At 38.5% G+C, this 15307-nt stretch overlaps 1 protein-coding gene across 2 annotated transcripts in view; it reads right to left on the bottom strand.

The window, feature by feature from the left end:
* PSEN1 (presenilin 1) overlaps positions 1-15307 on the bottom strand; it is a 72070-nt gene that overhangs the window by 49935 nt on the left and 6828 nt on the right. The window contains exons 2-3 of one of the 2 annotated variants that reach the window (XM_019427059.2): positions 12451-12532; positions 12219-12358 (exon numbers count right to left, since the gene is read on the bottom strand). In XM_019427059.2, the coding sequence (XP_019282604.1) occupies positions 12219-12305 (87 nt within the window). In that variant the 5' untranslated portion in view covers positions 12306-12358; positions 12451-12532. The remainder of the gene's footprint in view (positions 1-12218; positions 12359-12450; positions 12533-15307) is intronic. The other variant, XM_019427061.2, reaches the window with a different exon arrangement.

The raw sequence follows: 15307 nt of genomic DNA, 5'->3' as shown, positions 1-15307 counted from the left end.
AAAGATGTTTTAGATATGACACCCAAAAAAAGGTCTACAAAGCAAAAAACTGATACAAAAGATTTCATCAGTATCTAAACCGACATAGTTCCACTTCTCAAAAAACACTGTTAAGAAAATAAAAACGGGGCGCCTGGGTGGCTCAGTCGGTTAAGCGGCTGACTTTGGCTCAGGTTGTGATCTCGCGGTCCGTGAGTTCGAGCCCCGCGTCGGGCTCTGTGCTGACAGCTCGGAGCCTGGAGCCTGCTTCTGTTTCTGTGTCTCCCTCTCTCTCTGCCCCTCCCCCGTTCGCGCTCTCTCTCTGCCTTTCAAAAATGAATAAATGTTAAAAAAATTAAAAAAAAAAAAAAAAAAAAAAGAAAGGAAAGAAAAGCACCTAGGTGGCTCAGTTGGCCACCAAGCATCCACCGAAGCATCCAACTTCAGCTCAAGTCATGATCTCATAGTTCCCTAAGTTTGAGCCTTGCTTTGGGCTCTCTGCTATCAGTGAAGAGCCCACTTCAGAACCTCTGTCCCCCTCTCTGTCCCTCCCCCGCTTGCTCTCTCTCAAAAATAAGTATTTAAAAATAAAGAAAAGAAAAAGAAGCCAGACAAAAAAGTATGTACTGTATGATCTCATCTGTACAAAAGTCTAGGAAGTGAAAACTAGAGTATAGTGACAAAAATTTGATCAGTACTTGCCTGGGGATGAGGAGTAGCTGTGGAGAGGCAAGAGGCAAAGACTGCAAAGGAACACGAGGAACTCTGAGGGTGATTAAGTTCACTGACTGTGGTGGTTGTTTCAAGGATATATTCACATGTCAAAACTTATCAAATCGCATACTTTAAATATGGGTAGTTTACTGAATGCCAATTATACCTCGATAAAGCTGTTCTAAAAAATAAAGGGTCTTTCTCAAAGGGGTGTGTAGGTGCTTTCAAAGTGTTAAATAAGGAGAGTAACACTAGAACTACTAATAGATTTCCAAAATGAAAAATCTTCGCAGCTAAATATTAAGATGATGACTTAGCATTAATTAAAAAAAACCACTTTTTTATTATGGAAAAAGTTAAAACAAATACTGCCAGAAATGTAAAATGAAGTCCCATGTGCCCTTCACTCAGCTTCAATTATTAACTCATGGCTAATCTTATTTCATCTATTTTCCCATACATCCTGCCCCTGTGTATGAGGCAAATTTGGATGCATCATTTCATTCAGAGGTATTTTAGCACAGACTTCTAAAAGATAAAGAACATATAGGCCTTTTGTGTGTGTGGCTTGGTAGGTCATTTCTATCTTTAAAAATAGACTTTACTCTTTAGAGCAATTTTAGGTTCACAGCAAAACTGAGCAGAAAGTACAGAGTTCATAGGGCCGTTGGATGACTCAGTTGGCTAAACTTCGGACTCTTGATTTTGACTCAGGTCTATGATCTCACAGTTAGGGGATTGAGCCCCAGGTCGGCTCTGTGCTGACATCGTGGAGCCTGCTGGGAATTCTCCCTCTCCTTCTTTCTCTGTCCCTCCCCAACCAGCCCCCATGTGCCGGTGCACACATGCTCTCTCAAAATAAACATAAAAAAACAAAGTACAGAGTTTACATGTACCCCTTGCCCTCACACAGCCTTTCTACCTCATCAACATCCTATACCAGAGTGTACAATCAATGAATGTACATTAACATGTCACTATCACCCAAAGTCCATAGTTTACATTAAGGTTCAGTCTTGTGTCACATATTCCATGGGTTTTGAAAAATGTATAATAATATGTATCCACCATAGTATCATATAGAATAGTTTCACTGTCCTAAAAATCCTCTATATTCTGTTTATTTATCTCTCTCTCCCTACTACAACTCTGGGAAACCACTGATTTTTTTTTTTTTTTACCGCCTCCATAGTTTTGCCTTTAAAAGCTATTTTCGGGGGGCCTGGGTGGCTCAGTCAGTTAGGCGTCCGACTTCGGGTAAAGTCATGATCTCATGGTTCATGGGTTTGAGCCCTCCATTGGGCTCTGTCCTGACTGACAGCTCAGAGCCTAGATAGAGCCTGCTTCAGATTCTGTGTCTCCCTCTCTCTCTGCCCCTCCCTTGCTTGTGCTGTTTCTCCAAAATAAATAAGTGCTAAAAAAAAAATTTTAAAGCTATTTTTAAGGTTCAGAAAAACAAGTGCTATAACCATTATAAATGCTTTCATTTCAGCGGCAGAGGGAAGGATTACTCACTATATAAATGTTGTAAGTGTCAGGGAGGGTGGGGTCCTTTGGGAAATGGTAAGTATGTGGGAAGTGAGTTCCTATGAAGCCAGATTCCCCACATCTCCTACACGATAAACTCAGAGGCTTTGTTTTAATTCCTTCTCCCTTCTCCTTACTTCAGAACAGGATGCAAGTACATGTCCAGCCACCCAAGGCATGTGAATCCTCAAACAGGGAGAATACTTCTCAAGCAGCAAAAACTGTGGAGGTATTTTTAATACAGTGTAGTGCTTGTTTTGTTTTGAACCTTGTTTTCTGTCTGCCTTTTTTTGTTTGTTTGTTTTGTTTTTAAAAGCGAGAGCATTTGCGCAAGCCAGCAGGGGAGAGGGGCCAAAGGAGAGAGGAAATCCCAAGCAGGCTCCAGGCTCAGCACAGAGCCCAACACAGGGCTCAATCCCATGACCCTGGGATCATGACCTGAGCCAAAATCAAGAGCCTTGGACACTCAACCAACTAAGGCACCCCTGCTTTTTTTTTAAGTTTTACTATTGTAATTAAAAGATTATACTTAGGGGGTGCCTGGGTGTTCAGCTGGTTGAGCATCCAACTTCAGCTCAGATCATGATCTCAGGGTACCTGGGTTCAAGCCCCATGTCGGGCTCTGTGCTGACAGCTCAGAGCCTGGAACCTGTTTTGGATTCTGTGTCTCCCTCTCTCTCTGCCCCTTCCTGGCTTGTGTGCTCACTCACGTGCTCTCTCTCTCAAAAATAAATAAATCAACTTAAAAAAAAAAAGCCTACTATTAACCATTACCTTATACTACTGATATAAGGTACTACCTTATACTACCTTAACTACTGATTGGATAAGCTAAAAAAAAAAAAAAAAAAATCCTACTATTAACCATTACCTTATACTACTGATTGGATAAGCCGTAAGTAACACACTATTGAAATTATCTGAAAATTCTCACTGTTACACATAATGCTTCAACAAATATGCTTGTCTACATTTCTTGGCACTCTTATGGTAATATTTGTATAACATAAATTTCCAAAAGTGGAAATCCTAGGTCAAAATGTGTGTACATTTTTAGACTTAACTGCCAAATTATCTCCAAAAGGCCTATGTATTTGCAGACTCAATTGACAACTTGCTTCCAAATAAACAGAAACTAGGGAGCCTGGGTGGCTTAATCTGGTAAGCATCCAACTTCGACTCAGGTCATGACCTTGCAGTTCATGAGTTCAAGCCCCATGTCAGGCTCTGTGCTGACAGCTCAGAGCCTGGAGCCTGCTTTAGATTCTGTGCCTCCCTGTCTCTCTGCCCCTCACCTGCTTGCATGCGGTCTCTCTCTCTCTCAAAAATAAACATCAAAAAAAATTAACCAAATAAACACAAATTAAACTCCCATGAGCAACACATGAGAATGCCTATCTCCCCATATCTTTAGTAGCAAGGAGTTTCTTTTATTTTTTTTTTTACATTATCTCTACCCCCAACATGGGGCTTGAACTTACAACCCAGGGTTGCATGCTCTACTGAGACAGCAAGGCACCCCATAGTGGGTTTCAATCCTTGCTCACTGATAGGTGAAAAATTAAAAGTTTTCACTTCTGTGTTTCTTCTTATTATTAAGGTTGATCAACTAGTCTTTTCATATATTTACAGACATTAATATTTCTTCTTATATTAGCATTGTTCAAATCCTTTGGCCATGCTGTTAATGAATTGTTCATATTTCTTTTGACTTCATAAGAATTCTTTGTACATTAAGGTATAATGCATATATTATGCATATATTATGCATTATCAGCATAATAATAATTTGTCCAGTTTATTTTTTCTTTTTTTTGTTTGTTTGTTTCTATTTGTTTTGTTTTTGCCCAGTTTATTTTTTTACTTTATTCATGGCAGTTATTGCCACACTTAAGTTTATAATTTTATATTGTGGGGGCGCCTGGGTGGCTCAGTTCGTTAAGCATCGAACTTTGGCATAGGTCACAATCTCACAGTTCGAGAGTTCGAGCCCTGCACTGGGCTCTGCACTGACAGCACAGAGCCTGCTTGGATCCTGTCTCCCTCTCTCTCCTATCCCTCTCAAAAATAAACATGAAGAGAAGAGAAGAGAAGAGAAGAGAAGAGAAGAGAAGAGAAGAGAAGAGAAGAGAAGAGAAGAGAGAAATGAGGTTAGTTCTATCAGTCTATGATTTGCTAACAACTTAATAAAGTTCTTCGCATTTAACGTTTTGAATTAAAAAAAGATAATGCAGAAAACCTTTATTTTTAAAGACTAAACATGCTGTAATTTTATAAATTTAGCAACTGAAGGTATTGGACTCACATAAGTACACTTCAGCAATTGCTTTATATAGAGAATCATTATTGATCTTTCAATGGATTACTACTTTAAGGTTTCTATTTTATTTATTTCTATTTCATTTACAAAGGACTGACATTTTCTAGTGTAAATCAAAAAGGCTGTTGACTATTTCTTTAAGGTCTAGAAAATTTAGGTCAGAATAAAGGAACATGAATAAAAATTCCAAAATCCCATTTATGAATCTTATCATTTTTCTCTGATGTCACTTTCCCTTCATTTCTTTACCTAAATAATTCGTTCTCAAACCCCAGACCGAAAGCACTGGCAAATTCTGAGAACGGATCAGAAATGCAAACTCTGTGACCCTATCTCAGACTTACAGAATCAGTAACTTTGGGGTTGGGAGTCAAATAATTTTTATTAACAGTTCTTCCAGAGGATTCCAATGCACAAGAAGGTTTGAAACTCCCTGCTCCAATATACATTTTAATTTTTTTTAATATTTTTTAATTTTATTTTTGAGACACAGAGAGAGCATGAGCAGGGGAGGGGCAGAGAGAAAGAGAGACACAGAATCCGAAGCAGGCTCCAGGTTCTGAGCTGTCAGCACAGAGCCAGATGCGGGGGCTCAAACTCATGGAGTGTGAGATCATGACCTGAGCTGAAGTCGGATGCTCAACCGACTGAGCCACCCAGGCGCCCCTCTAATATATGTTTTAAAAAGGCTAATCAACAATATAAAAAAATCCTAGACTTACTCTAAAAAATTCTTCTATGTTTTAGAAAACTAAGGTCTCAGCTAATCCACATAAAAGATGTAAATCTACACCAACTCAAAACATGAATTTTCACTATTCTGAAGTTTATACTTTCAATTTTCTCTAGTTCCAGTATATTCCTGTCACATCAGATGAAATGGAGGCTTCTGGCAAAAAATGATGACAAGTCAAGGAAAAAGAGCTCTACTCATCAAAATTTTGCACCAGAAAAATAAAACATTACAAACTATTTTAACAGGTACAGTAAAAGTAAACCTAAGGATTATGACAGATCACAAACTACAGAAAAAGGCCCAAATAATGTTCTTGTTAGAGCTACTTTAATATCCAAACTATACAATACATTTAGGAAACCAAGAACTTCAACTATTTCACAACTTGTAAGCTTTGGCCTCTGTCAGAAATAGTTGACTCATTAGCTAGCTTCTAGTTAGAGGTGGTGAGTAAACTAATGGAAAAAAAAGTAAAAACTTTTGATAGAATGCCACCTCTAAGTAAGCAAGGCACACTTTCTTGAGAGAAAAAGAATAAAATGAATTCTCCACTTAGCTCCTGTGACATACCAAACTATTTTTTTTAATGTTTATTTACTTATTGAGAGAGGGAGGGAGAAAAGAGAGAGAGAGAAGGGCAGAGAGAAAGGGAGAGAGAGAATCCCAAGCAGGCTCCGTGTTTACAGTACGGCTGACAGCGCCAGTGCAGGGCTTGAGCCTGCGAACCAGGAGACCCTGGGATCACGACCTGAGCCGAAATCAAGAGTCAGACGCTCAACAGACTGAGCCACCCAGGCACCCCAAAACTTACTATTTTTTAAGGAAAATTTTCTAAAATGCATTGTAAACATTTCAGTCTTTTAAACTGGAGACTGACAAACATACCTCGAGGGCATAATGTAATATATGGCGATCAATACAGGCGCTTTCAAAGACCCAATGCTAGCATGCTGTTTTAGTTTCTTTTACATCAGTTGCTCCAACTCTCCTACTACTCTTACTCACTCATCACAGAGAACCTTGAATGCTTCTCCCCTTTCCATAGATATTCCTCAAATAGCACACTGTCCTTTTGCAACTTTTCTTCACATTCAAAAACTTCTTTTAAAAACAAATTTCTAGGGTCGTCTGGGTGGCTCAGTCAGTTAAGCGTACGACTTTGGCTCAGGTCATGATCTCATGGCTCGTGAGTTCGAGCCCCACGTTGGGCTCTGTGCCGACAGCTCAAGAGCTGGAGCCTGCTTCGGAGTCTGTGTCTCCCTTTCACTCTGCCCCTCCCACACTCATACTCTGTCTCTCTCTCTCTCCCTCAAAAATAAACATTAAAAAAAAATTTTTTTTAAAGACAACTAGTAGAAAAATGGGCAAAGAACATAAACAGGCAATTCGCAGAAGAGGAAATGCAAATGGCCAATAAGCATAAGGAAAAAAGTTCCACCTTACTAGAAACTAGGAAAATACAATTAAAGTAACCTGAGGAGTCATTTCAAACCCATCCAACTGATACACACGAAGTCAGACAATACCAAAAACTGGCCAGGATATAAAAGAATGAAAACTGCTGTATGCTCTTGATATACAACCACTTCAGAAAACATACTGGCAAACTCTAATACAATGTAAGATCCATATACCCAATCATAGTGATTATCATTGAGAAGCTCTTACATGTGCAGAAGGATTAATGAATAAGAGTATCATTGCAACACTGCTGGTTACTGTGAAAAACTGGAAACTATTAAATATTTATAAACAAAAACTAGATCATTTTTATACGTTCACAAAATAAATAAAAAACGAATGAACTAGAGCTTTATGCGTCTATATATACATAAATTCCAAAAACAGGTCTCTTCTGCAACATGTACTTATGCATTTCAAAAATGTGGGAATTTTCTTCTACAACTTTCACATACACACATATATTTCATACACAGTTTTAAAACCTGCAAAGTGGTGATATATTAAATATCGCTTATGTTCATAAATATAGTAAGCATGACAAACACTAAATTCAGGATAGCAACTAAAGGCCAGGAAAATAAGAAGGGGAATATGGGAGAGAGGCTCCAATTTTATCTTTAATTTCTTTCTGTTATATAATTAGACCACCTGTCCAAATTAATTGCAAATTTTGTTTAGTTTGGTGAGGATTTCATTTCATGTACGATCAATATATAACAGAAACAGAAAAACCTTAGTGAAAATACTCTTCAAAATTAACAAAGTATACAAAGCAAACATGACAAGACATTAAAGTTTAATAAAGTTGGGTGGTAGGTAAATGGGTACTTATTACATTATTTGTCATACTTCCTGCATACGCTTAAAATACTTCATATTAAAAATTTCAGAAATAAATATTTGGATTAAAACAAGACCACAATTTTTCAGCTCTCTTGACTAATCTCATCAAACTCTAACTCCCTTCACTGTGAATGAGATTACCCATAGCTGACAAAAGGAAAACCTCTTTTCTGGGCTAAGGCAGCCCATCCTCTATCTGCTAAGGATGGAGGAATGAAGTCATGGGCAACATTTTGTTTCTGGAAAGACAGAAATGTTTTAAATGTTATCTTCTACTTGAACACTAACGATATACCATTGCAATTATACTTGAAGTTACACAACAAAGTCATCTAACTGAGTAAGACTGGGTTAATCAGCTCCAAATGATTTTAATTTCATTATACTTCTCATAGGGTAATCACCTTGATCTTATTTTCTCAGGACTGTCCCAGTTTTAAAACTGAAAGCCCTGTGTTCCAGGGACCTCTCGGTCTTGGGCATACCAGGACAGTTGGCCACCCTAACTCCTGGTCACAACAAAACTTAGGAGAGAGAATTTATCTAATAAACCATCTTAATTATACAGATGGGAAAAATGAGGTACTAAGAAATTAAGTGAATTAAACCAACTTACAAACAGCTGTTTCAAATTACACCTGGATGAGAGTTCTTTCCTTTAAAGGGCCTATTTATAGGTCACTCAGCCACAACCGCTAATTGCCAATTCATCACTGTTCCTGAATCCTCATAGGTCCCCCAAACCCAAAGGATAGCCCCATAAGTTCAAGACTACAGATGCTCCTGACGTTGGAGGAAGAGATGGAGTAAAGGAATAGAAGTCCATTTTTTACACTGATATCTGAATAAATTCTGTAAGAAAGTTACTTTCCTTCTACTTTCCTTCTAGTTTCAAAAATATGTTTAAATGAATGTTCATTTATTTTTATAATATTTAAAATAACCTACATGCACACTCTAGGGGATATATTGTCATAGATAAGCACCTTAACAGAACATTTTAATAGCACTTTAATTCAGAGGCCCTAAATATATGGCCCTAAAACTAATGTTTGTGACAGTATCTAGCACAGGGTCTAACTCACTGAAGACATTCAATATGTTAGTTTCCTTTCCTGAGCAGCATGGAAAGACTGAAACTTTCCACATCTCTCAATTTCCTTGTGATTCTTCTAAACTAGCCACTGAGCAAATAAAGAAATAAGCCTGATAAGGACTTTTGATGCCTGCAGAGGCTTGTCTTCATGTGCTTGTATCTAACAAATCCACTCTCCAAGAGGGGAAATAAAAGAGCTACTTTCAATTAATCCACAAAAACAGTCATCTACATTCAATTTAAATTTGGACTTACCCCCATTTTTTCATAACCAACCAAAGCATGTACACAATGGCTTCTTTATAGCAAAAAAAAAAAAAAACCGTAACAATGAGATTCTTTTCCTTTTTGGTTTTGTTTTGTTTCAAGTACACTGGCGCAAAATGAATACACAAGACTTGTATTTTCCTTCCCCAGAATTTTTTCATACAATATCTCCTTTCAGTATTGTAACATTTTCCTGGGGTAAGAGATAGTTGTAAGAACAGAAAGAACACTGGAGGAAGCTTGACATTAGAAAGCACAGTTTTATGTACCAGGTTTGTCCTATAATTTTCTATGTGATCTTGGACAAGCATTTAAACTGCAAAATGGGAATAATACCTATCCCATGGTAACTGGAAAGTATGAGAATGCATACAGAAGATATTTGTAAGCTGCAGAAGACATTTTTAAGAAGATAAACAAAAGTTAAACTTATTTGATATCCCATAATCAATGGCAGGGTTAAAATTAAATAAATCAGGCCTGGTTTTCTAGGCAGTGGTCCCCTAAAAGATCTGGAAGGTACCACTGACAACATTAGCACTAAAACTTGCTAAAATTACACGAGTACATGTAATTATCAATAAAAATCCCATGTCAACTGTAACTCCTCTATAGCGCCCTTTATTTCAATTTATCAATCACTAAGGTATAAAACAAGGCAGACCAAAAAAAAAAAAAAATATATATATATATATATATATACCATGAAAGCCCCACAAAACCTGAGTGTGAGGGATGTAAGTAATACTGCATTAACAATGGAGAGCTAACTATGTGCCAAGCACCATTCCCACAGCTGGGGATACAGGGTTACACAGTAAAGGGAGGCAGATAAACACATTAACAAGTTAGTAGACAGTATGGTAGAAATGCTGATATGTGCTATGCACAAGTAAAGCATGGAAGGGTATAAGGGGTAGTAGGGTGGGGAAGGGGAGTAGAGGAAGGAAAGGCCTCACTGATAGGGTGACTCATGAGGTGACCTAAATAAAGCAAGTGAAGAAAGCCATCTGAGAAGAATGGGAGAATAATCCAGGACCCAGAGATAGAAATGAGGAAGCAGTGAGTAAGGGAGAGGTTAATAAGAGATAAGACAGGGATGGGGGCAGAGGAGAAGAATCCGGTCAAGACCTCAGACCTGATTTTTTCTGAGATGAGATACCTTTGGAAGGTTTGGAACAAATAGGTGACATATAACTGTGTTGTTGTTGTTTTTCCCCAAAATTTGTTAGTGGTGGAATCTTTTGTTCAAATGGATCCACAGAAGATCAATATATAAAAAGATACAGTAGGAGCTGCTCTAGTTAAGGAAGGGGTACCCAGAAACTAAGTTGGGACTGTCCCCATTTTCCCTCTCCCGACTCTGAAGTAACAGTTTTACAAAGTCTGTGGCATTGAAACTACCAAGGAACTTCATAATCTGGTCTCATGCTAACTTTTCAAAAATCTATTCCGGGGAGGGGCACCTGGGTGGCTCAGTCAGTTAAGCGTCCGACTTCGGCTCAGGTCATGATCTCGCAGTTGGTGAGTTCGAGCCCCGCGTCAGGCTCTGTGCTGACAGCTCAGAGCCTGGCACCTGTTCCAGATTCTGTCTCCCCTTCTCTCTGTCCCTCTCTGGCTCATGCTCTGTCTCTGTCTCTCTCAAAAATAAACATTAAAAAAAAATTTTTTTTGGTTTAAATCCATTCCAGGGAAATAGCAAAAAGGAGCATATCGAGCTGCTGTTACAAACATGTTTCCACAAAAACCAGTCTTTGTAACACCCATTATCAACCAAGAACTGAGGTAAAAACTCTTCTCCTCTCCCTTCCTTCACACACCCCTCGGACTACATACTACCCTTTACAGCTTGTGTTCCCTTTTAGGGCTTCCCCTGATAATTATTTTAACTTGATCTCACTTGATTAAAAATGTTCTGGCAGTACAGTGTGACCTGCCTCTGATGACATATCTCTGGATACAGCTTCCCTGTCTATTTATATTTCAGGAAAATTCTTCCTCCACTAGTGTTATTTCTTCTATCAGTGGTGATAGAAGTTTGCTCTACTATAATCCTACCCATTCATCAAAGAATATTTTGTGAAGCCTTCCTCCTCACATTTTGACCCTTAATTGGAATCCTAAATCTTAGTGTGAAGGGCACTTCCAGGCCATCTAGTTAGTGCTCTAGCTCATTGCTCATTCCACAGACTAACTCTCTGCAGATGTGGTTGGTAGTTTTCCAGCCTTCTCTGGAACTGCTTTTAGTGACAAACACACACTAAGCCACAAGGCAGTCCGCACCCTTTCAGATGTACAACAAATTATGAGATAATTCTTTTTTATTGACCCAGAACTTGTTTCCTTCCACCACTGGTTCTGCTCTCTGGTTCTAACAGGGGAAAGTCTGATCCCACCCCACCCGACCTGACCCCTCACAGCCTGCATAGCTTATAGTTGGCCTTCTATGTTCCCCCATTCTGGCTCCATCTCTAAAAATCCTACCAATTTCCCAGCTATCTCACAGTCCATCTGTGGGATCTACATTCAATCTGTAATGATTAGCTAACAGAGTTGCAGGCAGGTTGGACATCTGTGTCTCATAACACTAATTACACCCCTTTCTTGATTCTCTCCTTTGAACTCTTTTTTTTAATGTTTATGTTTATTTTTGAGAGAGAGAGAGCAAGCATGAGCAAGGAGGGGCAGAGAGAGGGAGATACAGAATCTGAAGTAGGTTCCAGGCTCCAAGCTGTCACCGCAGAGCCCAACTTGGGGCTCAAACCCATGAACTGTGAGATCATGACCTGAGCCAAAGAAGGATGCTTAACCAACTAAGCCACCCAGGTGCCCCTCCTTTGAACTCTCTTAGGATTTCTACACTCAGTCTTGCATTCATCACTGTGCATTCTCCCAATGAGCATTTACTGGGCACTGTCAGGAACCATGCCGGGTACTGAAAAAATAAAAGTAAATAAAATGTACTCGGCCCATGGAAGAGTAAGAGTAAGTTAATGTAAAATAACAAATAGCTGGGGAAGTTGGAGAGGCTTTCATAGAGGAGGCGATATCTGAGGCAGGGAGAAACTATATTAACACCTACGTCTCACACAGCCTTGTGTCCCCAGCACTAAATGGTACAATGCTTTGCCCTCAGTTGAAGTTCAGCTAACAGGTAAATTTGATAAAGCAGAGAAAGCTTGCTCAGTCCCCTCAGCCTCTCTTGGAAATGAGGGAAGGAGGTCACTGAATCCATAGTCTGGCAAGGGCAGTTTCAGGGGTTGACACTGTACCTGGCTACGTACAGTATTGCTCAGGTGGTTGTCCTCGGACATCTGTGCATTCTGGAAGTAAGACAAGGGTGCAGGTAACTCTGTCATTGGAGCAAACGTATAGAAATACTTTTTCACAGAAAACAAAACCTCTTGGGGTTCTGAAAAAGGAAAAAGAAAACAATCCTTTGTGCATTACAATTATACTTTTATTTTCAAACACTTCCATAAATTACATTCAGCCAAAACAAACCTTTCTTTCATGTGTTCTCCTCCAAGCCAAGCTTTCTAAGGACCTCTCAGGCTGCTGTCATTTGCAGGCTCCCGGATCAGGTCTGAAATAGGATTTTACCAGGTCACCCAGAGTTGATCAAACCCTTGCAAATCTATTCACATGAATCAAACACTTATAATACCAATTTGTAAACCAGAAATGTATTAATCTGCCATCAACTTCAAGTGACAAACTTTTGTCAGTTTGGTAATGAGTAAATCTACTTGAGAAACCAAGTATTTTCAATCACAAATCTATCTAATGATTTCAGATTTAGAGCAAAGGGACCTAAATGATATGAAAGAATGTTCTCTTCAACATTCCTTTTCCTATGATGACTAATCCAAATTAACCTTTCTATCTCTGTAAAATTGTCTAGTGCTTTTAATTTTGCAAAATTCTCTTTGTCATCTCATTTATCCTTACCACAATGCCCCCGAGCCAGGGGAAGCAGGTAACATACCCATTTTACAAAAGCAGAAGAGGACCTAAGTTCAGCGACTTGCTTAAAATCACACAACTGGGCAGACCAGGACAAAAATCACAGACTCCTAACTCCCAGCCTTAGGTCTCTCCTTTGCATCCCGGCCCAGCCTTATTTACACATTCCATTCGGTCTCCCAGAGTTCACCCTGGGGGGAGGGGGGGGTGGGGACACATTCCCATTTGCCTGTCTGCCTTAATTTCCACCAGCCAATATTTTTATTTCAACTTCCCTTTTCATAGAAAGTCTTCAGAAATACAGAAGGAAAAAAAAATCTGTTTGTATACCTAAGCAGTATTCTCATTTACACACCGTAAGACATTACCACTTACACACTCACATGAAAGTATTTTGTCAATGTCCGGTTTCATTTTCACTTTCAACTTGGGTATCCTCTACCCTGTAAATACTCTTCTTTTTACATTCTAGTGATTTTTCATCAAAAACACCGAAGGCAGATTAAAAACACACACTCAGAAAGTAATTTTCTCCTCTAGTACTGAGTTCAAATTAACCCTTAATTACCTATACCTAGATCATTTAAATCATGACAAATTTTTAATCAAGGTATGCTTCCCTCCTATCCTACATACTTTTATATACCATGCCAACCTTTGTCCTCCCTTCCAGCTTCAGCCCATGGTTAGCTGACATGAAATCAGGGGATTGCAAATTAATATTAACTAAATAAGACATAACTAATGTAAATCTGTTTTAAAAATAAAGTTAATTAAACATACAAATAGAGACAACAGTCACCTTTATGGTGGTTATTTACTCAAAGTGGATATTTGGGAAGTTTTTGCGAGTATTGGTAATGTTTTGCTTCTTGATCTGGGTGCTAGTTACACAGGGATTTCAGTCTGTGAAAACGCACTCAGCTCTGTACCTATGATGTGTGCACATTTCTATATGCTTCAATTTAAAAATTCAGAGATTTTTGTGGAAGTAAACCTACGTTTATGGTTATTCATACCACTGTTCCTGTCTCTTAAAACGAATAAAATTAAGACTTGGCAACATGTATGTTAGCTTACCTAAAAGAGAGCTGCATGCCAATAGAACAGATATATTTTTTTATAAGTCCAATAAACATTCAAAGTAAATATTCTGATCTATGCTTCTAAGATTTTTTAAAGTTGACTATCTCATTGAAATTTTAACATTAATGTAGCATTAATGATCAGCAAACAGAGCACATATTATCCCCTTCTTTCCCACAAAAACATCCAGTATAGTACCTATCACCTCAGCTAACCCAGAAATGCCAGAGGATGGCAAACAGAAAAAGCTACAAGTTGGTCACTTCCACTGATTGCCTGCTATACCAGATCATTTGAAGTATAGCTCTATTACAGAAAAACCTTCAGAAATCTGTCATTAATATTCTCATATAATCCCTCAGAAACAAAATAACAAATAAATAAGAGAGTGTTAGCCAAATGAAACAAGCAAAATACAAGAAGGGGTCATGCGGGCAAAAATAAATAAAAAGTAAGTAAAGTATATTACCAGATAAAATAGGAAATGAAAAGTGATTGTCTATTTACTAAATAGTAGTTTACTGGCTTTTTTTTTTTTAACGTTCATTTTTTTATTTTGAGAGAGAGAGCCGCGAGCGGGGGAAAAAGGCAGAGAGCAAGCTCTCGCTGTCAGCACAGAGCCCAACTGGGGCTCAAACTCACTAACTGTGAGATCACGAGCTGAGCTGAAATCAAGAGTCAGATGCTTAACTGAGCCACCGAGGCACCCCTACTGGCTATCTATTTACACCAAAACTCAGAGACAGACACTGAGGGGATTTACTAATTGCGTTCACTTCATCCACTTTACATATGAAAGCCATGTGGCACACAGAAGTCTACTAACTTGCACAAGGTCACATCCAGTACGCAAAGGAGCAAAGCAACGGCTCACATACTACATTATGTTGCCTCTGTGTAACAAACTCATCCCTGCCCTTTGGGAGTTTACAATAAGCATTAAGTTACATTATGAAACAAAAAAAGTTATAGTGAGCTGATTTTTATTACTACTAGAACTGCTGCTTAGAAGTAAATGAAATCTTTAAAAAAAACCTAGTAAATGAGATCTTAAACTTCAATGACTGATCTAACTCTAAATTAAAAATTGAAGTGTCAAAAGTTTTCCCAATATATACTCCTAGTATTTGTATCTGGTCATTTTAACTTTAGTAGTTTCTACTAGTAGCTTTAGGTTTATAGGATCTGTTCAGGTATTACAAGAAACCACACAAACTGATTATCACACTGGAGATTTCTCAGACAAGTCTTGTAAGAAGCATCAATAATGTGGTAGTCACTTTGGCATATCCCAATATCACTTTCAAAG

The sequence above is a fragment of the Panthera pardus genome, unplaced genomic scaffold (assembly GCF_024362965.1).
Source record: "Panthera pardus isolate Hobbes unplaced genomic scaffold, ASM2436296v1 HiC_scaffold_24, whole genome shotgun sequence".
Lineage (NCBI taxonomy): Eukaryota > Metazoa > Chordata > Mammalia > Carnivora > Felidae > Panthera > Panthera pardus.
This window is presented reverse-complemented; position numbering and strand designations above follow the sequence as displayed.